Here is a 27213-nt window from a genome sequence, read left to right on the forward strand (position 1 = left end):
GGGATAAGTAAGCTGGTGATAGGGAACCCAAGGTTGAGTAAGGATATTGTTGATGTGTTGTGAGATTGTTAACCATTGTCATAGGGCAACATTCGTAGTAACTGTTAAATGAGAAGCTATTTTGTTCTGTAAGCCTTCATCTTAAGTGAGAATAACAGCACAACTGAAAGAGGGTAGTCCATGTCACTGAACTGTGCATGTAGAAATTTTTGAAATGGTGTATCTTTGGCTATGTGTACTTCCACCAAAAAAAAAAGGTTGAGAAGTTAGAGGGTTGACATGTTGTTGGGTTGTTAACCAATGTCATAAAACAATATGTGTACTACTGTTTCATGAGAAACTATTTGTTGTGTAAGCCTTCACCTGAAGTACAATAAAAAAAAAAAATGTGTGACATATATTTTGAGCGGTGATGCATAGGAATGTTTATCAACTAATAAAAATACTGTGTAGTCAACATATGGATCAAGTTGTGATCAGTTACTGCAGTTATGAATGCTTCTGTTACATCATTTTTTTCAGTACGTGAATATATTATAAATTTACAAACTGTTCCATGGACAAGTAAGTTTGGAAAACATCGGTAGAGACAAAATATGCCAAGACCTGAAACATGGATTGAAATAATTGACAAAATTCTTGAATGAAGTCTTTAGGGTGTTTACAAATTTAAGGTTATTGAAAATAACCTGCCAAAGAAGAATACTGTAGGATAGTTTGCTTCTTATAATAGTGAAAGCTCAAGAAAATTACTTAGAATAAATACTATACCTCAATCTTATAACCTTCCAAAGAAATCTGTAATGTAACATAGTACACAGATCCATTAGTCTCTATATATCAGGCAGGATACCAGCAAGAACCAAATGGCATAGTCAGTTTGGATAATTTGATGGTAGTAGTTCCAAGAACTTAACAAAGGGAGTAGGTAAGACTTAGGACTAACAAAAGATGATAGTACAATACCCCAGAGCTGGCAATACTGGGACACTGTGACAGCCTGAGTTCTGAAGGGGCAAGTGAGGACAGTGGTTACTGAAGCCTGGAGAGGGTTTTTGTATGGAGAAACCTGACAGAATCTGTGACCTTGTTAGAGGGTGGCAGTAAAAGCCAGGGAAATACCCCGAACTTGTTCTTCTCTCACTCACAAAATCCTTCTCATTGCCTGCCCAATTGGAAGCCAGAGGACAAGAGGGCTGCGAATGCTATTCACAAAAGTCAGGCTTCCGGGGCATAGAACAAGGTGAGGAAGGGTGGAGAGTACACTTGGAGGGGAAAACAGCCATCTGATGTGAATTTCACCTTATCCTCCTTCTCTTGTGTAACTTTCTTCTTTTCTTTACTAACACAAAAAGAATGCTCAGAATGTGAACTCTTCGAGATAATGTCTTAAAATGGCTGAACTACCAAGTCTCTATAAATAATAAATAATCAGGAGCTTCCCATAATCTGTGTAAAGAAGCTTTACCAAAATCTGGGCCAAAGGTACACCCGTATGTGGCAGAATGATTAAAGTCCTTGAAGCTACTACCACCAATTTACACCTAACCCTAGCTTAGCTAATAAGCTATACAACTCTTCTAATAAGGTTAGCTAATAAGCTATAGAACTTTTCTTTGATCTGCACGGTGAGAAAACAATCCCTTTAGTGCGTTTAATTTTTGTGAGAAAGAAAACACTTCAAACAACTTCCACAGTTTAAATTCTATACAGGTTTGCATATAACCAAAAGATGAAAACTTTTCTGTTACAGTAAAATACCCCCTTGAACTGTTTTCTACCATGATTTCATAAAATACTTTCACTAGTATATATAAATTAAAAAATAATCATTCCATACACATTTAGATTCCATTTACACGATGTCCAAGAAACAGGCAAAACTAAGATGACAGAAGTGAGAATAGTGGTTACCTCTGATGGGAGAGGGGAGACTTAGGCTGAGAAAGGGCATGAAGTGCCTTCTGGGTTGCTGCTAGAAATGTTCTTTATATTTTGTCCTATATCTTGATATATATGTATGTATATAAATAATCATTGAGCCATACAATAAAGATTAGTATACTTCACATACTATACCATGTATGTTAGATCTCAAAGACAAATACTCTATTAAATGACATTCACAATTACCTCTTCAGCAAATACCTTAACACAGAAAACGATTGGGTTTATATATTTACTGGGGTGAGAGGTGGTAAACTACGGCCCATGGGCCACTGCCTCTTTTATAAGTAGAGTTTTATTGGAACAGAGTCGATGGCTCCTTTGGCACTACAACAGCAAAGTTAAGTAGTTTTGAAAGAGAGCATATGAACTGCAAAGCCCAAAATACTTACTGTCTGGCCCTTTAAGAAGTTTGCCAACCTCTGATTTAAACCTCAAGTAATATATTCAAATTGTCCCTTCATTACGATAATTTAAACCAACCTCACCTAAATACCAAAGCAACCATAAAAGAGGAAGATTCATAAGATAGCTTAGAAAATGACTCCATCAATTCTAATCAAGAATTTCATAAAACTCTAACATGGGGAGCAGCATTCTTGGCCTCAAGCTGCACCGCAGGTTTATCTGAAGACACAGATCACAAACTGGCATTTTGTTTGGCCTTGTACAATGTTAATTTTTTTTTAAATTTGGTGTTAATACTTTAAAAACAGAACACACTTTTTAAAACAATCAAGATTTTAGGCAGGAGGGAAGGAGACAGGAAGGAAGTAGGGAAGATAGGAAGATCCAGCAACGCTGGTGCCATATTCCTGCTACGTGAGCTAGAGATGGGCAGTAGGCTTTCTTCCTTTAAATGAGCTTGCACTCTCCAGTGTGACATAGTCCTCGCCACTCCCCAGTGACTCCAATAACGTTAAGGTTAAGCATCACTTGACATTTAACACTGTGTTTACACAGTTGTTTGTTTTACTTATAGCAGAATTGAGAGGAAAATGAAATACTGCTTCAATCTGTGCCTATATAAAAAGCAGGAGAGCAAAGGACAGAGGATCTGTCTGTCAGCTCACTTGTTACCTGACTGTTGTGGGCATCCAAGTTTGCAACCTTAGGTTTAAGCAATGGATTCTAGGGAAATGGCAGAGAATAACCGCAGAAATCTAAGTGCTAGAAGAGCCAAAAAGGGCACAGTTAACTCAGTGCTTGAAAACATCAAGTTGCAGGGATCTCCCCTATATCTTCCAAGGAAGCCCCACTACCATCTTTGGACAAGTCTGCCTGTTAAAAAACTTTTTTGTACTATTTTTGCAACTTCTTGTGAGTCTATAATTATTTAAAAATATGAAGTTGTTTTTTTAAAAAAAAAAAGCGTTTTTTCTTATACTGACCAGAAGCCTGTCTTATAGGACAAGTTAACCCTCTTCCACCAGAAGGCTCTTCCATTATTTATAGTTCTCTTGCCCAGATCCCCATATCAAGAGTCTCCTTTCTCAAGGACCCCCCCCACAAAAGAAAAAAAAGAATAAGACCATCAGTTCTCTTGTTCTATTGAGTATTCATTCAATCAGAAATATTTATTGAACCCCTGAAACTATGGCCCCTGGACACTCTGCTAACCCAGAACTGAAATCATTCCCAAAGCCCACTTTTTAGACAAAGATTAAACAAGCCTATAAAACAAAAAAATTAATACACAAGAGAAACGTGCTTCTGGGTTCAATCAAATATACGAGATCAAACGGACATCTCCTGTCCAAAGGCAGGATGAGAAGGCAGGAAGGGACAGGAACTGGACGAATGGACACAGGGAACCCAAGGTGGAAAGAGGGAGCATGCTGTCATATTGTAGAGCTTGCAATCAATGTCACAAAACAATGTGTGTATAAACTTTTGAATAAGAAATTAACTTGGGCTGTAAACTTTCACCTAAAACACAAAAAAAGTGTTTGGGGGGAAAGAAAACAAACCCATTGCCACGGAGACGATTCTGACTCCTGGTAACCCTGTGTGTTACACAGTAGAACTGCTCCATAGGTTTTTTTTTGCGGGGGGTGGGGAGGCGGGGGGGGGGGGAGGCTGTGAACGTTATAGAAGCAGACTGCCAGCCTTTCTTCTGTGGTAGCACTGGATAAGTTCGAACCGCCAAGTTTGGGTAAGGCCTAAGTATTTATATTTCTAAGAAGTTCCTGGATGATGCTGATCCAGTGGTCACACTTTGAGAACCTTGGCTTAGAGTAAATACTTGAAATAAAGATAATGGTCGGCATGAGACCCGTCCGGATGCCTTCTCTGAATACCTGTAGGGCTCTCCGAGTTAGAAGGACTCTGCCCTGTGTGCTTTTTGCCAGTATCTCCCTGGATGGTGCCTCAGGCTCTGTTCCTGGCTCTACTTCAAAGCCCTGAAACCAGCCAAGCCAAGCAACATAGTCCTTTCAATAAACTAGAAATGTGCTCCACCTAACCACATGGCTGCCGTGCCGGCTACAGGTGCTGATGAGGCCAGGACTTGGTCCCTTTCAAGCAGAAACCTGAGAAAGGGGCCATGAATGACCTTTCCAGAGTCCTTGCAGTGCAGCAGAGAGGTAAAAAATCAGACTGCAGTGGGTTGAAGAGTGATTGTGAAGTGTTTTAGACCAGCACTTGGCAACTACAGCCTGCAGGCCATATCTGGCCTGCTGTTATTTTTGTAAATTAAGTTTTATTGGAACACAGGCATCAAAAAAAAAGAAAAGAAATATTTTCTGGGCAGCCACCATGCGTCAGGTACAGTTTTAGACTCTGGAGGTATAGCAGTGACTATGTTCCTGCCCTGTAGAACTTACACTAAATTCTATGTCTAAAAATCTAGGGAATATTTATCAGATTGCAGGCATAAGTTATCATTAGCCTTTCTGGTGGCCATATCATATTACTGATTTTATTGTACTTACAGTCTACTAAATCCCCTATTTTACATATATATATACATAGCTCAAATTCTATACTTAAGCAGCTGGGCTATGGATCCAAATTTTCTTATGGTCGTTCTTGCTAAATATTATATTTTAAAACTCTGCCCTTCTCTCCAGTCTGTCAAGTACTTCTGGAATGCCAATTTATTTTCCACCTTAATACATACCATATCTTTGCCTGCTATCAGATAAATATGCCTCTCTGCACAGTCACCCAAATCAGTTAGAAAAGCATTGTGCAGGACAGTACTGAGGTCAGTAAGAACCCTATGACAAATGTCATTAGCATCTGTCCAAATAACCATGGATCCCTTATTCAGTGCTCCATGGCTTCACTCACTCAATAACATATAGATCCACCTGAGGGTATTATCTCGTCTACACGTGTACATAAAAATATCAATGGATTCAGGCTAAACACCCTTCTAAAGTTCAGATACAGTACATTCACCAATTTCCCTAATCACCTTGGAGGAAGAGGAAAATTTTAAAAAACGGGAAGAAATAATTAAAAAGGAAGAACAAGGAGGGAGGACAGCTTATTATATACCTTCCAAAATACACCAGAAATGAATACTAGTATTCTTTTTTTTTTTAAATCATTCTATGGGGTGGGTGAAAACTATACCATTTTTTACAAAAAGAAATGCTGTCTTTAGACAATTTATCTAGTTATATGAACTTTTATACACATGATAGCTTTGGCCATGGCATAGCTGAACAATATTAGCAAATTTAATCATTGGAAACTGTGAGTTTTCTATTGTTAAAGTCAAACAACTTTTTTTTTTCCATCTAAAAGCTATCTACCTTTAATACAGTCATTTAGGCTTATTAAGAAATGGAAATGTGCTTGGATTGCCACAAGTATATTTAAACTCTATAAATTTTACAGCTATTAAAGACTCAGGTTGAAATCATATTTTAAAATGCTAATATCTGTGATTAAGGCATGAAGTATGACATACAAACTCACATTCAGCTCTTGGAATTAAAATACAAACAAAAGACAATTCATGAATATGGTAATGACTGTTCTCTGGCAAAAAATCTGGAAGCACTTCATGTATTTTAAGTGATCTTTAATTTTAAGTAAACTTCCAGAGTCTCATCTTCAAGCTTGCTTTAGAGTTAACATCCAGCAAAAGTCATTATACGAACACAATCTGGGATTTATGATCAGTTGGCAAAACCCAGATTTTAGTTGATTTTTTTCCCAATAAGAAGAAAAGTCTAACCCAACAAGAGTACAAACAAGTTTATGTGGGGCATGTATAACTTTAAGAAAACAAACTATAAACACTTAAGACCTATTCACTTAACTAAAGAAGTGCTGATATATGCTACTTAAAAATTATTACATTCATTAAAGACAAACTTTTAATATCCTCACCTTTTTAGCTTAGTACTTCTTATATCTACCTTGAAAGTAACAGAACAGGATTTACTGCAAAATACTCTAAATCCAAGTTGCTTTTCACTAAACTCCCAAATCTGAGTTCAAGTTATGCTTGCTAATTACATATGTCTTAAAAAAAAAAAAAAAAAAGCAAGCTGTGATAGTTTTATTTCAATGCTAAGTGCTAAGGTAATTAACACACAACACTTTACCCTGTCCTACATTATATGCCAAACTTAAAAGGTTTTTATTTTGTTCAGTTAAAGTATCTTAAATATAAGTACTTGTAAATAATGGACTTTTATCCAATCATGCTATGTCCCATTTGCTGTAATTCTATTTGCTGTAATTCTTTTTCTGCTCTCAAAACTTACAGTTTTGGGAATTTCACAGAATATTAACCCCCAGAAAATTTCTTTCTCCCTCTAAACTGCTTACCTGAATATATTTCCGCTGTGTTTCATCATTTAAAACATGTGCAACATGCTTGGAAAAAATCTTTTCCCTACCAGTTCTGGCATGGATACCAACCATAGTGACACCAATGGGCCAAGGGGCATTTCCAATGGCCATCTGCAGATAAGCATCATTAGCCTAAAAAGAAAGTTTATGAAGAGATCAGAAAAGTAGAAGTATTATGTGGGTCCAAATTTTTACTTCAAGTATTTCACAGCCATTTACGACTTAATTTTCAGCCATTTCTTAGGCATGCTAAAAATATTACCATTCCCATTATTCAAACAAATTAAAAAATGTGGTGACTGACTGCCCTGCCCAGGACCACGAACGTCCATGGAAAAACAAACCAAAGTTAAGTTTGTGAATAAAAATACAAACACTTCTTTGTGGCTTTTGTGCATTTAGTATGTTTCAGATATGGAACTACCAGGTAGGTAATTTGATGTACTGTTAGGAACTCTAATTTGGTTCTCCTTTAGACCCAGTCTTCTCCATAGGTGGTCATATACAAGATAGAGGCTAACTAGTTTTTCATAATCCAACCTGAAACTATATCCACTCAGTGCACAACAGTGCAGACCTCCCAAAGCAGCGGGAGCTCTGTGTGCTGGGAATATCACCTAGGGTCATAACAGATGTGTAAACAGAGATTAAATACTGGTCCTTGAGTCAAATACCTCAAGAATGAGATCGGTTCACTTTGCCCTCCACCCCCTGAACCTCCCACCTGCCAGTAACCTTAAAATAAAAAAGTGAAGACAGAGACCAATGAAGACAAATGGCTCTTTTTTAAAGCAAGCCTGGCTAGCTGTGAGGAACAAGAAGAAGAGGGAAAAAACAAAACAGAAAGCAAGTTAATTTTTAAAAGACTCTGAAGGTTTCAGAGAAGCTTATACAGACAGGCTTCAAACAATTTTTAAGTTCAAAAATTAAACATCTATGTGATATGCAGAGCTGGTTAAAAAAAAATTCACATACTGTAAATAGGCTAACTGGAAGATCATTTCCTATCCTAAAGATAATTTTGAACTTGCTCTGCTCTACAGATTTTATAAAACTTAGTTTTAAAGGAGCATATGCATATTTTTATCACTAATTTTCATGTGTAAGTTTTAACATTGAGCATTAATTGACAAAAATTCCCATGTGTAGTTTTTCCAAATTTCCACAAAATAGGTTATAAAGGTTTCTTGGTCCTTTCTGTAGTTTACACAAAATAAACTTTCACCTGATTCTCATATATGATAATGAGAAAAAGTAACAAAAGGAAAGGCATCCACTTTAGTAGGCAAGTGATTTAAATTCTTTTTACAGTGATAGCAACCTCATCCATCCATTCAAATGCAATCTTCCTTAGTTAAGATTATGCAACTGATAGAAACTATCTAGAAATGAAATTCATGATCACAAAGCAAAAGTATTTTCTCTGAAAAACTGGCTCTTACAGAGAGTAAAATCACTACTTTCACCTCATCAGCAGGAGGCTCTAACCAAGTAAGTCATTCAGTCACCCAGGAATGCAGGGAGGCCCTTCTTAGGAGTACAAATACTCAGAGCACAGCAGTAACTAACGGTCATCCCGACTACTGCTCTGGAACTGTCACTGGACATGTTGCACTGAAATTCTTGACTCCTACTCTCTTGGGAGGTATAGCTGCTAGGAGCCTCCTCCCTCCAACTCTGCTTATGGCACACCAAGTAGTGTCACATTTCCAGTCTCCACTGTTGGTACATTAAGCCTTTCTCTTTTTGTTCTCTCTGCCAACTGACAGGCCTCCACTCCCCCCTTTCTACACTCTGCCCCAGGAACTCTCAGAACCAGAGCGCTTTCCCTCTGCCACCTCCTCCCAGAGCCCATTCAAGAGTAAAAACACTGAAACAAGGGGAAAAAGTCTTCCTTTGCAAGGGGTGCCCTATTGTTGCAATGCTGAAATGGGAAAGATGAATTCTGGCAGCCTTACTTGGAACATTTTCCCATAGAAATAATTATAAAGGCTGGTTAAATTCCATTGTATCATCAGTACAATAGTTCAGCTATATTGTGAATTAAATGGGTCTTATGACTGGCCTGGGAAACTAATCTATCTAACATTGCTTCTAAGGGAAAATTGTTCCAAGCCATGATGAACTATGTACAAACTTTTGAAATTCAATCCTATTCATAAAATGAACACTGCCTACATACAGTTCATGCTCTGAAGAACCTTTAGACTTACCTTAAAAATGACAAAAACATACAGTTGTGGTCTGAAAGTCTGTTATTCATTCCTTAAACAATAAAGCCGGCAAAATAATAGAAAATAAACTACCAGTTCATTTCATATTTATTTTTACATTTCCTATGTAAAATCCCCCCATCCCAAATGAACATTTACATTATGTACATAACATAGATATGCTCATAAACATAATTTCAACGCACAGCATAGTAATGTACCTTCACATATTCTCTCTGTAGCATGAATTTAATAATATCTGTTATCGATTCTTTAATATCAGCAGGAAGATTCTGGAAAAGAACAATAAAAAGCATAACTAATTTTGGAAGCTACTGTGTGTAGTGAGAGACAGACTTGCATTTACTTTAAATCTATACATACTATTTACAAAAAAAAAAAAGTCTAAAAGTATTTTTAGAGAAACCTCACCCTTTTCCGTAACTTTCTGAAAAGTGGTCTGAGATAGGACTCAGTCTGTTTTTGAGTAGCACTGTTCAGTTTACCCTGCACACTGCGTTTCACATAATCTTCTCTGGCATTCAATTCTTTAGCCCAAACTCCAAGAAGAAACTGTTGAAAAAATGGGTAAATTTAAACTACAATGCCACCTAGTGGTTCCACAAGTTTAAAAGTTCTCTCACACAAAAAGCAGTATACAATCACCCTTGAAGTTGATTTCTTGACTGAGTAAAATATCATCAAATGATATTTAATTAAGGAACTATTTCTGCTTATTTTCTCATGTATATTTTGAAGTTGTATCTCTAGCAAGTCACAAACTTTCTTAGAAACCTCCCTATTCCATATACATTCCTAGCTCAAGATAATCCCTTTCCCCTCAAAAAGAACTATCAAATTTCATAGTTATTTGATAGAAATAAACTGTTGCTTATATTTCTATTATACAAAATTCAACCAACCTAGATTTATCAGCCATCAGACCATATGTACTATGATATTTAACAACAGTCTCCCAAGTATGTTGCAGTATTTGGACTTTCTACTTATGTAATAGGCACCACAATTTAACTAAAAATTCCCACTCACTAAAGTGCCAGACTAAGGGAAAAAAGGGAGTAGAGATAAAAGTAACTATAGTCCACTCCTTCCATGCCCCAGAAAAATACCCTGATACCCCTTGAGTTTAGCTGCATAAAGTGCACCCTTTCTAGAGATATGTAAACAGTGACGGCTGAGGAGGACATACTATTTGAGTGGATATGGATATCCTGCATAAGGAGAGGCCATACTAGTTACCATGCCCTATCTAGTTCCATGCCATGTCCTCAATATATTCAGAACCTTGATGACCAACAGGTTGCATTTAAGTTGTAAAAACAAGTATCAAATTAAGTAATTATTTGCTGATACTTTAATCAGTCAAGAAATTTTCTTATATTTCTAGCATTTAAATCTCTTGGCCAGAATGCAATAAAAGTTTGTGACTAAATGCTGAATGAATCTAGGATTTGCCCACACTCTGCCTAGACCACCAAAGAGGGAAATGCTGAAAAGAAAGATGGAAAGAGCTAATCACAGCCACTATCGATAGACCTGAGAAAATAAGCACAGTCTCTGAAAGGTTACTGATGTGTTTGTGTTTCTCACTGCCAATGTCTTCCCACCTCCCTCCTTTTACTGCCATCATCCTCTCATAAAAGCTCTGGAACCTTCCTCTCATTGCACTCCTTCCTAGAGTGTTAAAAAACAAAAAAGGCACTCCTCACACTTCTTGTTCATTCTGTTGCTGTGATTCCTTCTGTATATTACATTAACAAGACAGCTTTAAACTTAAGTGCCATGAGGAAAGAAAACATATTCTTTGATTAACTCTATATCCAAGTATATAACAATATTATAAATATAGCATACAGTCAAAAAATGTTTGTTAAGCATTTCCCTTTCCAGTCTTTAACCCTTGATAATCAAAAAATTCAAGAACAGTTTTTAACTAATCAAAATGTCCCCCTTTCCTAGCCTAAGAGTACATACCTTGAGGAATTTGGTAATGATGTCCATGTCTTTATGATCATCACCCTTTCCTAATGACTCTCCCAATGCCTGAAGAAAAAGAAATAATGCTTTTGCTCATTAGTAATGAGCAACGACTGAATATATATGTTACCAACACCAGTCTAAATACACTTTGTTACATATACTGCTCAGTTTTTATTTAAAAACTTATGAAATTTCTAGATAAGTAGAAATATGCATATATAGCTGATCTGCTTTTTAAATTTAAAGAGCATGTTATCTTTTCTGAATCAAAAGACAAAAAAGGGAGGATGGATATAGGAGTTCTTCTGGGGAACAAAAATGCTCTAAAATTAGACTGTGATGATGACTGCACTGTGAATACACTAAAAACCGCGTAATTATACACTTTAAATGAGTGAATTGTATGGCATGTGAATATTTCAATAAAGCTATTTAAAAGAAAAAAAAGTTCACACCACCACTTATTTCAGTCAAACTCAGGGTACACAGATGGGGGAGGGGCAATTAAAATGACATCTGCCTCAATTATGGTTGTATGCATAGAGAATAAAACGTGTAAAAACCAGGAATAAAAGAAAACAGAAAAGTAGCAGCTTATGATTTATTAAGCACTAAGAGCTTTAAACTACGCCAAGCTTTCTTCTCATGTTACATATGTGCATGGCACAACATTGCATTTTAATTTTTAAGATTACCTACATCATTCCACATTCATCACACTGGCAAAAAATTAGAAGCAAGATATTGTTAAGTGTTGGCAGGAATGTAGAAATACAAGACACTCATACACTGATGGTGGGGTTGTAGACTGGGACAGTCATTCTGGAGAGCAACTTGGCAGTACTTAGACAAGTTAAATATATGTAAATCCAGCAATCTCACTTTTGAGTCTTCTAGAGGTTGTGTACAAGACTGGTCATCATAAGGCTGTCTGTGGTAGCAAAGACTTGGGAGCATCATCATTATCAGGGAATAAAAAGTAAAATGCAATGAAATCCACAGCATACAGAATACCATGCAGAAGCAGTCAAAAGGAAAGGATTAGATGTACATAGGCATCAAGGATGGACCTTAAAAACACAGTGCTAAGTGAAAAAAAGAAAAGTAAAAGAATATCACTTAAGTAAAACACACACAAAACACTACAGGTTTTATAATAACACCAACAAATAAAAGGATGCATATCAAACACATCAGAATGATTACCTGCGAAGGTAAGAAGTAGGTTAAGGAGAGTGGAGAAAGAGGAAAAAGAGGAGTAAATAAATAAAAGCATGAAACAAAAGAAGGGCCTTTCCAATGGCCAAAGGTGATGGTGTGCTCTGAACTCTGTGAACAATCTGATTAAATAAACCACCGGCTCCAGACAAAAGGTATCAATGGGGTCAGATGGGTGTAGAGGTTACCTCCAACTCCTCAATAGTGGTGTTTTCTTCATGCACTTTCAAATCATTTTGTGTGTCTTCCTCTCCAGGTTCCTGACCGCCCACAATCTCATTGAGGTACTGTTGATCAATCTTATCCAAAGCTGCTTTCAGATCATTCCTTAATCCCTAAGAAAGGTAAAAAACTAAGTATACCTAGTATGAAATTTCACTAATGTTTTGCCTTTGATTTTCATTAAAAATAAGTACAATTCATTTTTTTCTCTGCAAGGAGTTAAGAGCTTAGCAAAACTAGTGACTCAAATAAGATTTCAACTTACTACACAGCTATTACCATTGCCCTTCAAAGTTAATTGTTCTGAACATATTTAAACCTAAAAAGACGTGCCCCCAAAATTATGGCCCCCGGACACTCCACTAACCCAGAACTGAAACCATTCCTGAAGCTCATTTTTCAGACAAAGATGAGACAGGCCTATAAAACAAAAAAATAACACACATGAGGAACGTGCTTCTTAGCTCAATCAAATATACAAGACCAAATGGGCATCTCCTGTCCAAAAGCAGGAGAAGGCAGGAAGGGACAGGAACTGGACGAATGGACACAGGGAACCCGGGGTGTAAAGGGGGAGCGTGCTGTCACATTGTGAGAACTGCATTCAGTGTCACAAAACAATATATGTAAAAATTTTTGAATGAGAAATTAACTTAAGCTGTAAATTTTCAACTAAAGCACAATAAAAAATAATAATAATAAAAATAAAAGATGCATGTGCAATGGCTAGTCTAATGGTCAGAAAAATAGACATGAGTGACAAATCCAAATAGGAATCTTCAGAAATGCTGCAACTTTCTGATGAAACCCAAAGTGACCTGGTCTCCATTACAGCCCTCAACCCATTTTCCTAGTCCACTTAAAATGTCTAATCTCACTTTAACTACTCTGAGGTCCCAAAACATTCAGAAATGTCAATGAAATAAAAGTGGTGTCTCATTTATATCCCAGGCTCTCAACTATGTTTTTAACAAACTGACAAATTTCACGTTCCATGCAGACCTAGTTCATGATCACTGGATTAAAAAATGGAAGCCTCACTTCCTTAAACATGAATGAGAATTGGCCATGAGACCTTAATAGCTATGGAACTATGGCCACGAGATGGCTGTAAGGTAGAGGTTGAGACTATCTGGATTCAAATCCTTGCCACCACTAACTCTTGGACAACTATGTGCCTCATTGCCCGATCCATAAAATAATAATAATAATACTATCTAATATATAGGCTTTTCATGAGGATTATATATTTTATTTTTTCTAACACTTACTATGTATGCTGGGACTGCCCCAAGGGCTTTACAAATATTTAAATGAGTTAATACATGAATAGTACATTTTGAACAGTCACTGGCACATAGTAAGCATTCAACAAATGTTAATTCTTACTGTTACCATATTACAAATATCAGATTCTAGTCTACTGTCCTTTCATAAACACAGAACAGAAACACTCACTTCAAAAGACTTAATTTACCAAACATGTACTGAGTACCTGCAATGTATAAAGAATAATGCCAGGTGTTCCCAAAGGTTATCTCATTCAATTCTTACAACATCCCAGTGAACCAGGTATCACCACCTCTATTTTACAAGTGAGAAGTTTAAGGCTCGGAAAGATTAAAGGATTTGCCAAAGATCGCACAATTAATAATTCACTAATCCAGGAACGGAATCTAAACCTTTGACTCCAAGTCCTATGCTCTTTCCTCAAAAGGTAGTGCCTAGTACCTCTATATGCAACACACTACACCAGGCACACAAAAATAAAACAGTCCTTGCCCACAAGGAAGAGATTAATATGTATATAACTCTAACATTAGTGAAACATAGTAAATGCACTAACAGAAGTTCATTGGAGAAGGAAGCAATTAATTCTGACCGAGACCAAAGAAATGTTCACAGAGGAGACATAATCTTTGAGTTGTGTCTAAAAGTATAAGTACCAGATTTCAACCTAAGCATACAACAGAAAATCAAAGCAGCAGGTTAAAGAAAAATTAACATTACATAGGGAACTAAAAGTGTTCAGGCAACGGTTTATGTTGTGTGGCTGGAATGGCAATACAGAGAAATAAAGCCAGAAAGGCGGCTTGGTGACAAATAATGAAAGGTTATAAAAGCCATGTGGAGAAACAGGAAGCTGCTAAAAGTTCTGAACAGAGAGGACTGATACAATCATAGTATGCTTTAGAAAATTAAACTGGCAGCAGTGTAGGAGGTTTGAATAAGAAAGAGATATAATGTAGTAAGTATATAAGAAAGGCACCCTGGTGGTGCAGTGGTTAAGTGCTCTGCTGCTGACCAAAAGGTCGGCAGTTTGAACCCACCACCCTCACTCCATGGGAGAAAGATCTGGCAGGGTGCTTGCATAAAGATAATAGCCTAGGAAACAATATGGTGCAGTTCTACTCTGTCCTACAGGGTCACTATGAGTCAGAATCAACTCGATGGAAATTTTTTTTTTTTTTTTAAGCATATGAGAAGACCAATGTCACAACCTAGACTAACTGGAGGCAGTGGGAGCAGAGATGTAAATGAGAAGAACGATATGAGGCGGATTACAGAAACAGAATCAACAAAACTTAATAACAAACTAGGGGAAAGGAAAGAGATAAAAAAATAAAAGAAACTGCTTTCTATCTTTCTTAATTCAATGCATAATGATTATAAATGAAGTGGTTCAAAGGAGAAAGAATAGGGTCAGAGGAACTGTAATAAGATAGTATGAGCTATACTAAGGTTAAGATATATACTAAATAGGATATGTAGAGAAGTTGAGCAAACAGAAATGCAGGTGCCTCACACACAGCTTGGGCTGGGTCTGTGTAACTTACAGCATGTAGCAGAAGTGACAAAGCATGACTTCTGAGAATAGATCATAAAAAGTCTCGCGACTTCTGTTTTGGTCTCACGGAATGCTCACACAGCTGAAGCCAAGCACCGTGTAAGAAGCTCAACTACCTGGAGGCTTCCATTCTGTGAGGAAGCCCAACCTAACCAACGGAGAGGGCACACAAAGATAGACGCCCAGCCAGCCCCCAGCTATTTCAGCCACTCCAACTGAGGTGCCAGACATATGAGTGAAGATACCATCTTAGAAGACCAAGCTAGGGGAGCCTTCAGATGACTTCAGCTGCAGAACCTTATCCAAATGCAATCACAAGAAAGACCCCAAGTAAAAACTGCCCAACTTAGCAGCGACAGATAGTAATAAATTAACTGAAGCTACTAAGTTTCAGGGTGATTTATTACACAGTCACAGAAAACTGAAACAGATTTTATAAGAAATTGCTTTAAGCTACTAAATTTTGGGGTGGTTTGTTACACAGACATAGATAACCACACACATCTCACAGTAATTAACAGAATAAGAAGATAAAAAATTAATAAGGACACAGAAGAGGTGAACACTATTATAATTGACATTTATAGAACTGTATAACCAAGAGATAGTTGTTCGAACAGAACAAGGGATACTGCATGGTTTAAAATCAGGAAGGTGTGAGTCAGGGTTGTATCCTTTTACCATATTTATTCAATCTGTATGTTGAAAAAATAATCTGAGAAGCTGGACTATATGAAAAAGAATGTGAAATAAGGATTGGAAGAACACTCATTAACAACTTGCGATAAGCAGACAACACAACCTTGCTTGTTGAAAGCGAAGAGAACTTGAGGCACTTAAAGACGAAGATCAAAGACTACAGCCTTCAGTGTGGATTATGCCTCAATATAAAGAAAACAAAAATCCTCACAACTGGACCAATAAGCAACATCATGATAAACAGAGAAAAGATTGAAGCTGTCAAGGATTTCGTTTTACTTGGATCCACAATCAATGCCCATGGAAGTGGCAGTCACGAAAGCAAACAACATACTGCATCGGGCAAATCTGCTGCAAAAGACCTCACTGAAGTGTTGAAAAGCAAAGACGTCACTTTGAGGAGTAATGTGTGCCTGACTCAAGCCAAAGTATTTTCAATCGCCTCATGTGCATGCGAAAGCTGGACAATGTATAAGAAAACTGAAAAAGAACTGATGCTTTTAAATGACGGTGGTGGCGAAATATACTGAATATACTGTCTTGGAAGAAATACAGCCAGAGTGCTCTTTGGAAGCAAGGATGGCAAGATTTTGCCTCACATACTTTGGACATGTCATCAGGAGGGACCAGTCCCTGGAGAAGGACATCATGTTTGGTAAGGTAGAAGGTCAGCGAAAAAGAGGAAGATCCTCGACAAGACGGACTGATAAACTGCAACAATGGGTTCAAATATAACAACACTTGTGAGGATGATGCAGGACCAGGCAGTGTTTTGTTCTGTTGTACCCAGGGTTGCTAAGAGTCGGAACTGACTCAACAGCACCTAACAACAACAACATAACGAAAGCATAAAGCATATTCTTTTCAAGTGGCTATGTAATATTCACCAAGAAAGACTAAACACAGAGTCATAAAACAAGTTTTTATAAATTTAGAAAGACTGAAAATCATACTTTGTTCTCTGGCCAAAATGATATTAAATTAAAAACCAGTAAAAAATAGATATCTGAAAATTGAGCAATATCATTCTAATAACCTGAGTCAAAAAAGAAATCACAACAATTTTTTTTAAATATTTCAAATAGAAAGATAATGAAAACACCAAATTTGTGGAACGCAGGTAAAAGAGAGGGAAGTACATAGCTCTCAATGCTTCTATTAGAAGAGTTTAAAAACAATGATCTAAGCTTCTACTTTAAAAAGCTAGGGGAAAAAGAGAAAATTTATCACAAAGTGAGAAGGAAAGAAATGATGAAAAGCAGAAATCGATACAGAAAACTCAACCAATAGGGAAAGTCACTGAAGCGAAAATTGGTTCTTTGAAAAGACACATTAAAGAAAACTTAGCAGCAGTAATCTGGCAACTTTCCTCTCCTTTTTTTGTCTATACTAATGCAATTAGTCAAATGCCATACTCCTTTAGTTTATGTGGTACAGTGGCATTTTTTTTTTCTCCTAGCTTTGGTCTGAAGTCCTACCTTGTTAACTTCTGGTGTGAGGATCTCTATCTTTCTCAAACGCTGAAAAGCATCATAATCAGTTTCTCCAAATAATCTGATTGGTTCTCCTCTTTCTCTCAATCTCCTGATAACCTATAAAGAGAAAACAAATCCTCAGTAAATTATTTACCTTTTAAGGGAGGAAAAAACCTAAACATTTCAAAATAATTTGTATGTAACCTCAAAATTGAAATCTAGGTTTAACAAAGCTAACTTAATTATCCAAACACAGATGTTTCTGAATGATATAAAATCCTTCAAATATTGTGGTCATTTCAATTATGCTAAACAAAAATGTTTGTGAATCAAAGAGAAAATCAAGTATTTTAAAATCTATTCTGATCCAAATGTCATTGTTAGGAATTTTATTATTAAATAAGTCCTAGGAAGTGGTCTGACCTATGAATCTACAATTCAAATCTAAGCAAGCCCCTGATTTGAACCATCTCTTTTTTCCAAGACAATCCAAAAAATATAGCATCATAAGAATATAAGGAAAAGGTTCTATTTTTGCCCTCATTTTAACATACATAAACATGTTACTGCTGTCAGTCCTCTTTTAAAAAACATCAAAAGGCAATATAATAATCCCTTATGTTAACATGTTTTAGGTTAAGAAAGAAAGCATCACTTTATTTTATTGCTATATATTTTGACCAAACACTTACTTCGAAACGTAGATACAAAATGTACATTATAACTGTTTTTTCTTTCATTTTCCATGAACAGACAGACTACGTTATCATCACACCTTAAATACCCATAACGGTTTAAGACCTCTGGCTGTTTCAAGGAAGGACCAATTTATGTAGTAAGATATACGAAAAATATTAAGATGAGAAGGAAAAAAATCTGGAGGCAGTTGATAATAAGAACTGACCATAATCACGAGTCAACAAAGTAATACTACATTAAAACCAAGAACTTTAATCTAGGAGCATAAATAATGTCACACTAGAAACCACAGGACTCCCACTGGGTTAACAGAAGACTGATGTAAAACGGAAACTTAGAGATCATCTGGTGCTATCTGCAATCAATGCAGAAATGACCTCAAAAGCTACCTTGTCAAGTCCCTGTCTGACAAATGACAGGAATCACATCTCTTCATGAAACAGTCCATTACATTTTTGGACAGATAAGTTTTGCTTCTCAAATTAAACTGAAATCTATTTCTGTCAAACCTCTACCCATTTTATCCCAGTTCTACTTTATAAAACCATATTTTATTTCTTTTTCAAAAATAAAGCTTCTCAAATAATGGATTTTTTAAAATGTTTCGAATAATTCTTCTCTTCTGGCTATACATTCTAAATTCCTTTACCTAATTCTTACATGATGACTGGGGAAAAACCTTTCTAAGTATGACACCAAGGCAAAAACCATAAGGAAAAAGACTGCTTCACATGGTCATGGAAAAATTTAAACCTGTGTGTCAAAAATCAAATAACAGACTGATTAAAAAATACACACTATATGTACATCTGACCCAGATACACTGATGAAAATTGGTTAATACCTGTCATATCTAAATGCATTGATTTACAAATTAATAAAAAGATCAATTTCACAACAGAAAAACCGCAATTCAGAAGAGATGGGACATTAATAACCACCGAACATACACAAGTATGTTCAACCTCAGTAATAATCAGAAAATTACAAGTTAAAACAAGATATATTTTCATCTATCAGCTTGGCAAGAATTTAAAAGAACGATAATATTGTTTTCAGATTGGAAAAGACTAAACCTTTTTAAAATAAAGAGTTCGCAGAGTTGCTAGGAAAATTGCGCTCTTATAAACTATTAGTGGGAATATAAATTCGTAAAGCTTCTTTGTAGGAAAATTTAACAACATCCATCAGAATTTTAAATGGACACAACCTTTAGCCAAAAATTCTTTTTTAGGAAATTATCCTACTGATGGAGCCCTGGTGACACAGTGTTAAGAGCCTGGCTGCTAACCAAAGTGTCAGCAGTTCGAATCCACCACCTGCTCCTTGGAAACCCTATAGGTCAGTTGTAATCTGTTCTACAGGGTCACTATGAGTCGGAATTGACTTGATGGCAACGGGTTTGGTTTGGATTTATCCTACTGATAAACTCATACAAATGCATCAAGATATATGTATAAGGATGTTCACTTTAGAACTCTTTGTGTCAGCAAACAAATGGAAATAACCTAAATATCCATGAGTAAGGGGCTAGTTATATTACAAAACTACTACTAAAAATAACAGCTAAATTTATTGAGTGCTTACCTCTAAGTACTGTGTTCTAAGTGGTCTTCATGTATTACATCTCATTTAATCATAAGAATCTCATGAGGCAGACCACTGTTATTATCCTCACTTATAAAGAAGGAAATCAAGGAACACAAATGTTTGGTAACTTGCCCGAAGTCACACCTTTACTGTCAAATATATATATATATATATAACCCACTGCCATCTAGTTGATACCAACTCATAGCGACCCTACAGAACAGAGTAGAAGCATCTCATAGGGTTTCCAAAGAGCAGATGGTGGATTCAAACTGACAACCTTTTGGTTAGCTGCCAAGCTCTTAACCACTGGGCCACCAGGGCTCCACGTATACACACAAACACACAAATATACATACATATATATTCATTCTACTTTTTTGCTGTCACAATTTTAAAGTGAACATTCTTATACATCTTGATGCATTTGTATGAGTTTATCAGTAGGATAATTTCACATAGCCTCAAAATACATTTTTAAGTGAAAAAACCAAGGTAAAAAAGCATGTAAATGATCTACTTTGTGTGAAACAGGAGAAAAAGTATACACTTACATGTACAGAAAATTTATGGAAGATCCACAAGACTATTAGGAATCGATGTCTCAGATAATAGAACTGAGTACTGACTGGGGGCGGCGGGGGGGCGGAATTTGGGGACAAAAATAGGAAGAAGGGAAGACATTTTTGTTTCACACACTTCTGAATAGTTTGAATTCTTGATATCACATAAATGTCTTCAAATTTTGCTTTTTTAAAAAATATAATTATAGTTGATACTGACTAGGATATGGGCAAACACTACAGATGGGAAGTGTAAACTGGTGTAAAAGATGTCTGCAGAGCGAGTTGGTGACGTGTAACAAAAGTCTTAAAAATATACATAGTCTTTGCCCTATGAATCATGTTTCTAGAAATTTTTCCAAAGGAAATAATCATGAATTATTATGCATGCAAAGATGTCTATACAAGGATGCTCATATTAGTATTATTTATAATAGGGAAATGTTGAAGCAATCTAAATGATCATTAATAAAGAATTGGTTTTAAAAAATATTATGGTGCAAGCTAACAAAGGGAAATTATACAGCTATTAATAATGAAACAGCTCTCTTCTATATTTTGACCTGGAAAGATGTACTGTTAAGTAAGAGAAAGGAAAGTAAGTTACAAAATAATATATTATTTAAAATAATTTAGACAAATAATAATTTAAGTATAATTATCTAGACTTAAATAATTTTGTATTTAATTAATTTTTTAAGACTATATGCATTTATTTATAAAGTTTAGAAGGATACACTCTAAAAAAACATTAGTAGTATCAAGAAAAGAAGCAGATTTAGGACCTCATGAAGAAAACTGTCTAGCTAGCCGCACAATATTTTTAGTTTAATAAGTCACTTTATATAAGAAATAATGACATATAACTTACTGGAAAGAAGCAGATATAAATGCAAATGCTGTTGAGACTTTCCCTTTTTTCACTAAACATATAAACTTACCTCTTGCCTAGAAAGAGTCATGGGTAATTTTTCCTCTGCCAGTTCAAGTTCTAATACTGGATTTGATGAAGTTAATGGTTTCTGGTCCTCCTCTTTTGGCTGTATCTATATTAATAGCCAAGAGAAATGAAATTCAGCTTCTAAAATATAATATATATATTTATAGGTAATTTATCTATTACCTTAGCTATTTATGGAAATTAAACACGTTTTAAATATTGATGGTTTTCTAAATGCGCCTCTAAGGAAAGAGCTAATAAATGCACGTTTTTCAGAGCTTATCAAACATCCACTTCAACGGCATCACAAGTGTGAAGCATGCACGTAAGAAGCAGCATTCTTACCATAAAAGAGTAGCGTAAATATAATGGTTTCCAAAATAAAAAAAAAAGTAATAGGGCTGAAATTTAGACTAATCTTCTCCCTAGAATCTAAAGAATTTTATTTTTTTCTTAAAAACAATTAACTTGGTTCTCCTGTCTGAGAAATTTACCTGACAGGGTTATTTGATTCTTGCTCTGAAGACTAAGGAAAATAACTGCTTTCCAACAGAAATCTGTGAAGCCTCAAGCTCCAGCTTTTTCCTACCCTACTTATTGAAACATATTATTCCAAATGCACAGAAATCCCTGTTGGCTATATAGAAAAATTCTCCATGCTATACAGAACTTGCCCACAAACTGAGCTACGAACCTTGTGGAAAAATAATGAAAAATAGCATCCCTGTACTCATACCACACAAGGGAAGAGCGGACATTCTTGCTCATATGAACCTGCAGGAAAAAAAATTCTCTTCACATAGTTTCTTGAGTCTGCTGTCCAAATCACAGTTTAGGAAAATTGAGATCAACAATATATAAGCCCCACCCTGTGGCCTGTGAAAAGATACTGAAACATAGTTTCCCAACCGACCATAAAACAAACCTAAAATGCTAAAAGTAGGAGTAAGATTAAAAGAACATAAAAGAAGATCAACATTAGGGAATAAACCCATATGTAATTAAGAAAGACTATATTGTTAAAATTATATAACTTATGATTCTATAGTTTATGGCTAAAGGTTACATTTATGTGTTAATAGTGCTAGCAGAAAACTGAGGTTAAGAAACTAAACTTTCATATTTTCACAGGTGAAGTCAGTATTAAGCCTTAAAAAATAATCACTAATTTCTAAGAAAAAATAACACTAATACATAACTACATTTTCATTACTATGAAAAAGGAAATAATAAAAACATCCTTAGAAAGAAAAACCTGTACTTTCTTTTTGAATTTATATAAAGAGGCATTTCTCCAAAAATCTCAAGACTAAAAGCATTTTTAACTATTCAGTGGCAGTTAACAGTTCTAGGGAAAAGGTCTAAGACATTCTGTCAGTTGGACTCAGTGTGACAAGCAATATCTTTACAGTAATTATTTTGCTTCAGTGCTTTCCTCTATACAAACAAGAAAGCACTTCTATATCACTAAGACAATCTAAACAAAGCAAAAACTATTTTAAATTACTTTCTTATCTGACAAAAAGCTGAAAAGGTTTCGATTTTAAAGATCTAGGAATGCAACAAGTCAGCAGACTAAACCCATGATAAGTGACTCTTATTTCAGATCCACTGGGCAAGCCAAAGATGCCAACACTTCTTTCTGAGTATCTACTCAATGATTAGTTACATAAATCTTATTTTAATTTCCTAAACTGAAAGCAAATAAAAATCAATATATTCATGGAAAATATCGAGATACAAAAATAAACTTTCAGGTTTTAGAAACCTATCAGAAATACGTATTTTTCTTTAACACTTGCCCTTTCCGAACACTATAAAATAAAACCGAATGCATATACATACCATTTGCATTCCTCATACTTCCTTCTAGAAATGCTATGCCAGAAAAATGAATTTCCAGAACTTTCCCCATTACACGCACAAGAGTATTTATTATTTTATATTGATGTCTCATGAACAAAAAGTTGATTTCAATTTTATGCTTTGGCAAACTTATTTCAATAGAACCTTAAAAAATTATTGAACTAGATATAGTCTTTTTAAAAAAATAGTTTAAACATAATTTCTCCACCTCATAACCTTCAACCCCTCCCAGTAAAAATGCTAATACATTATCAATTTAGATAATTTCAAAGATAATCTCAGCCATGATTTTAAAATATACAAAACCTTCCAGACAACTCATTTAAGTCTCAAAAACATTTCAAGATTACATTTTCTACCCAATAGGGACTAAGGAGTGTTTGAAACGTAATACCTTATCACACAACAGCATGTAACTATTAGATGGCACTGTATTTCAGGCAGAGGTACATAAAGCCAAAAAGAATTATTAACAATGCAAACATAAAATCAATGGCTTAATATATTCAAAAGAAAGCAGAGAAAATACCACTGTTAATACTACTGTCGGTGAATGAATAAAATGTCTGGAATCCTTTAAATATAGACTTTTATTGGGAGAAGTGGCGAGAGGAGTGGTGGTGGAGATGAAAATGAGGCAGTATCAGATTCAGGGCTTAGCTAAAAAAAATAAATTCGAGCTTTGATCTCAAGCCATTTCATGCTGTCCACAAAAAGCCAAACCATTCCAAGCCAAGTCATGCATGTATTTTCCTAAATTCAAGATCTAAAAAATAAAATTGGAAAAAAGCAAAAACAAAAACAAAGACTCATACCTCTCCAGATGGCTTCTCATATATAGGCTAACGTATAACATTGATAAATTGAACAAAGATCAATAATTTTGTCACTAATTTTGTCACTGAATAAATTCAAATTCAGAAATATACAATTTAATGTAAAAGTAGCCATTCATACCTTGTAGCCACATCTCTCAAAATACGCCTCCTCTTCTTTTTTTGCAAGTTCGCTACGCTTGAAATACTTTTTATTTTCCTATTAAAGAAAAACAAATAAGTTAATAATATCCTTGAGCAAAATTTCCTGTCCCACAGGCAACAAGTACCTTTAGAAACCTGAAAACATTCTTCACTGTTTCAAGAATTTGGTAATGTTTTGGTTCTACAGAGATTACACTAATTTCCTGAACATGCCATCCTTCTATCCCCAGTCTGGGTACTGGTATGGGATAAATACTGACGTATTTTTCTTGTAGCATCATTTTAACAGGCATGTCCAACAGCAAAGAGAAGAAACCAAAAATATTTTCCAAAAGCTCACATTCTGATTTAATTTCCCAGTGCTTGAGTTCAAAAGATAATTTCTACAAATGGATTCATTATGAAGCATATAAAACGGCATACGTTAATTATTTTCTCCTAACAGTAACAAAAATAATGGTATATATAGTTAACAGCTTAAATCTCATTACTAAGATATCTAACTTTTTTGTCATCTGAAATCTTATCCTATCAATAATTCTTAAAATAGACTTCTGGGCAACATGGTGTTATAGACACATGCACCACGTCATCCCTCCATAGCAAAGATCCGAAAAACTAAGTCAAACAGAGACACATGTCAATCCTGAAACCCTAAACATCAAATAAAGAGACAAAGAATTCAGCCAAACACAAAATGCAATAAGAAACTGACTGAGAACAGAGAGAGAGGAGAGATACATACAGAGGTCCCCATCAGCTAACGCAGCATGGATCTGCCATCTTGGACTCCTATCGGAGATCAGTGAACAGGAGGTACGAGAAACCAGCTTCATGGAGTTTCCAGAAAGAGACAGAACAACCGGTAACCAGCGATACATGCTTTCCCACCCCCCACCCTTCTTCACCCCCACTCGGTCTCCTCTGCTTCCTTCGGCCACAGACTCTAGGCTGGGAAGCACTGGCTTCACCCCGGTGTTGCCTGGATTCCACCCACCAGCACTGGCCAGCTCCCTGAGTGCCATTTGCTGGCTGCTGCTGTTGCTTTTTTCCACTTCTTTAGATTTCTTCCTTAGCCCCCACCACCCCTGCCCCCCTTCTCTCAAATACCTGGCTCCATGTGCCATCTTTGCTTTTTCCTGAAAGGCTGTGAAACACTGCACGACTGTGAAACTGCATCTCGGCCCATGCCATCACGCTGGTGGGACACCTGGGAATTTTTTTGTTTGTTTCTTTGTTCTGATTTATTTGTTTGTTTTCTTTCTCTTTTCTTGGCTTCGGAGCCCCTTCTAGCTGGGCAGTACTGCGTGGCTTGGGAGCTACACCCTTACTCTGTGCAGATGCACAGTGACATACGTAGACTATTTCTTTTTTCTTGATTTTATTTTTTTGTTTTTGTTTCTTTGCTTTGTTTTCTTCTCTCTCTTTTTTGCTTTTTGTCTTTCTTCATTTCAAGTTTCTCATCTCTCTATACTTACCTTCTGTTCCTGTTTCCTGAATACCTGGCACTGGGTAACACCTCTACCCCTTCTAGCCAGGCTGTACTTCACGGCCTGGGAACAACTTCTCCAGTCCCGGTAGCCGTACCAGTGAGATCCCTGGGGGCTTTTTTTTCTTTTTTCTTCTTTTTTTTCCTTTAATTTTTATTTATTCATTTTTTCTTTTACGCTTTTTGTTTTTCTCCATTTCTCAGTCTCTCATCTCACCACTCCAACAGCAAGCTCCCTTAGCACTCTTTTTTATTTATCTCTATGTTTTCGGCCTCTGCTCCTCTCTCCTCTTTCCCATGCCCATCTTAGCTCAACACATCACAATCTCCCCCCTCCTTCCCGCCTATCTGCACCGTGCACTGAACATCACAACCCCAAGCAGCACAGGCATGGCCTACCGGAACCTGCCCTGCACTGATTTCTGGCCCGCACTTTCGGCCCTAGTATGTGCCACAAACAACCCATCTCAGCAACTCCCCTCCAGCTGGACCTGCCCTGCTGTACCATACCTTAGTAACTGACCCTATCCACTAGAGAAGGAGGTGAAAAGTATCATACAGACAAGCAAACAACAAAGAACACACAGCACACCTGCTCAGACATAACCAAATAAAACAGCAAAACAAAACACACAAATCTACATTTAATAAAGGAGAAAAATAACTACTGAATGCCACAAAGACAGTAGACAATATCAAAACATATACAAAAACAGGACAAGATAGTTCCAGTAAGTGTCCAAAATAAAACACGAGACGACTTTCCGGCAGAAGAAAAGGCACTAGAACTATCTGATAGGGAATTCAAATCTCTAATATTCAGAGGTATCCAAGAGTTGAAACAAAAACCAGACAAAAAGGAGAAAAAAAGACAAATTCACAGAAAATACACACAAAAAAATGTAAGAATTCAAGAAAATAATACAGAAACAAAACGCTAAAATAAATTCACAACTAGAAATCGTACAAAAACAACAATTAGAAATCCAAATGATAAACAGCAAGATTTCAGAAATGGACAGTATCATAGAAGGGTTGAGAAGCAAGTTTGAAACGAAAGAAGACAGGATCAGCGAAATTGAAGATAAACACTTGGATACAACTTTGAGGAAAAATCAGAAAAAAGAACGAAGAAAAATGAAGAAACCCTGAGAATTACGTGGGATATAATTAAAAGCAAAAATCTGCAAGTGATCGGAGTTCCAAAACAGGGGAAGAAAACAGAAAACACAAAGAGGATCACTGACGAACTGCTGAAAGAAAACTTCACCAATATCATGAAAGATAAAAAGCTGACCGTCCAAGAACCTCATATGGGATAGACTCCAAAAGAAAATCACCAAGGCAAATCACAATAACACTCGCTAAAACCAATGACAAAAAAAGAATCCTGAAAAAGTCACAAACAGAGGAGAAACAATAAGACTAAGCTCAGGTTATTCGGCAGGAACGATGGAGGCAAGAAGGCAATGGGATGACATATATAAAACCTTGAAAGAAAGAAACTGCCAGCCAAGAATAATATATCCAGCAAAACTTTCATTCAAATATGGTGGTGAGGTATCTTGGGTGAAGGGTCAGACAGTACACAATACAGGGGAAACTAACACAGCCTGTACAAGGAAAGGTCATGGAGGCCCCATGGACA

At 36.1% G+C, this 27213-nt stretch overlaps 1 protein-coding gene across 3 annotated transcripts in view; it reads right to left on the reverse strand.

Annotated features, from left to right (window-relative positions):
- PRPF18 (pre-mRNA processing factor 18) overlaps positions 1 to 27213 on the reverse strand; it is an 82617-nt gene that overhangs the window by 24557 nt on the left and 30847 nt on the right. For 2 of the 3 annotated variants that reach the window (XM_023734343.1, XM_004379675.3), the window contains exons 2-9: positions 24054 to 24131; positions 21232 to 21336; positions 17442 to 17555; positions 12383 to 12529; positions 10971 to 11039; positions 9408 to 9548; positions 9197 to 9268; positions 6739 to 6894 (exon numbers count right to left, since the gene is read on the reverse strand). In XM_023734343.1, coding sequence (XP_023590111.1) covers positions 6739 to 6894; positions 9197 to 9268; positions 9408 to 9548; positions 10971 to 11039; positions 12383 to 12529; positions 17442 to 17555; positions 21232 to 21336; positions 24054 to 24131 — 882 coding nt within the window. Of the gene's footprint in view, positions 1 to 6738; positions 6895 to 9196; positions 9269 to 9407; positions 9549 to 10970; positions 11040 to 12382; positions 12530 to 17441; positions 17556 to 21231; positions 21337 to 24053; positions 24132 to 24821; positions 24860 to 27213 lie in introns of those variants that run through there. The other variant, XM_023734344.1, reaches the window with a different exon arrangement.

The sequence above is a fragment of the Trichechus manatus genome, unplaced genomic scaffold (assembly GCF_000243295.1).
Source record: "Trichechus manatus latirostris isolate Lorelei unplaced genomic scaffold, TriManLat1.0 scaffold00067, whole genome shotgun sequence".
In the NCBI taxonomy this organism is placed as follows: Eukaryota; Metazoa; Chordata; class Mammalia; order Sirenia; family Trichechidae; genus Trichechus; species Trichechus manatus.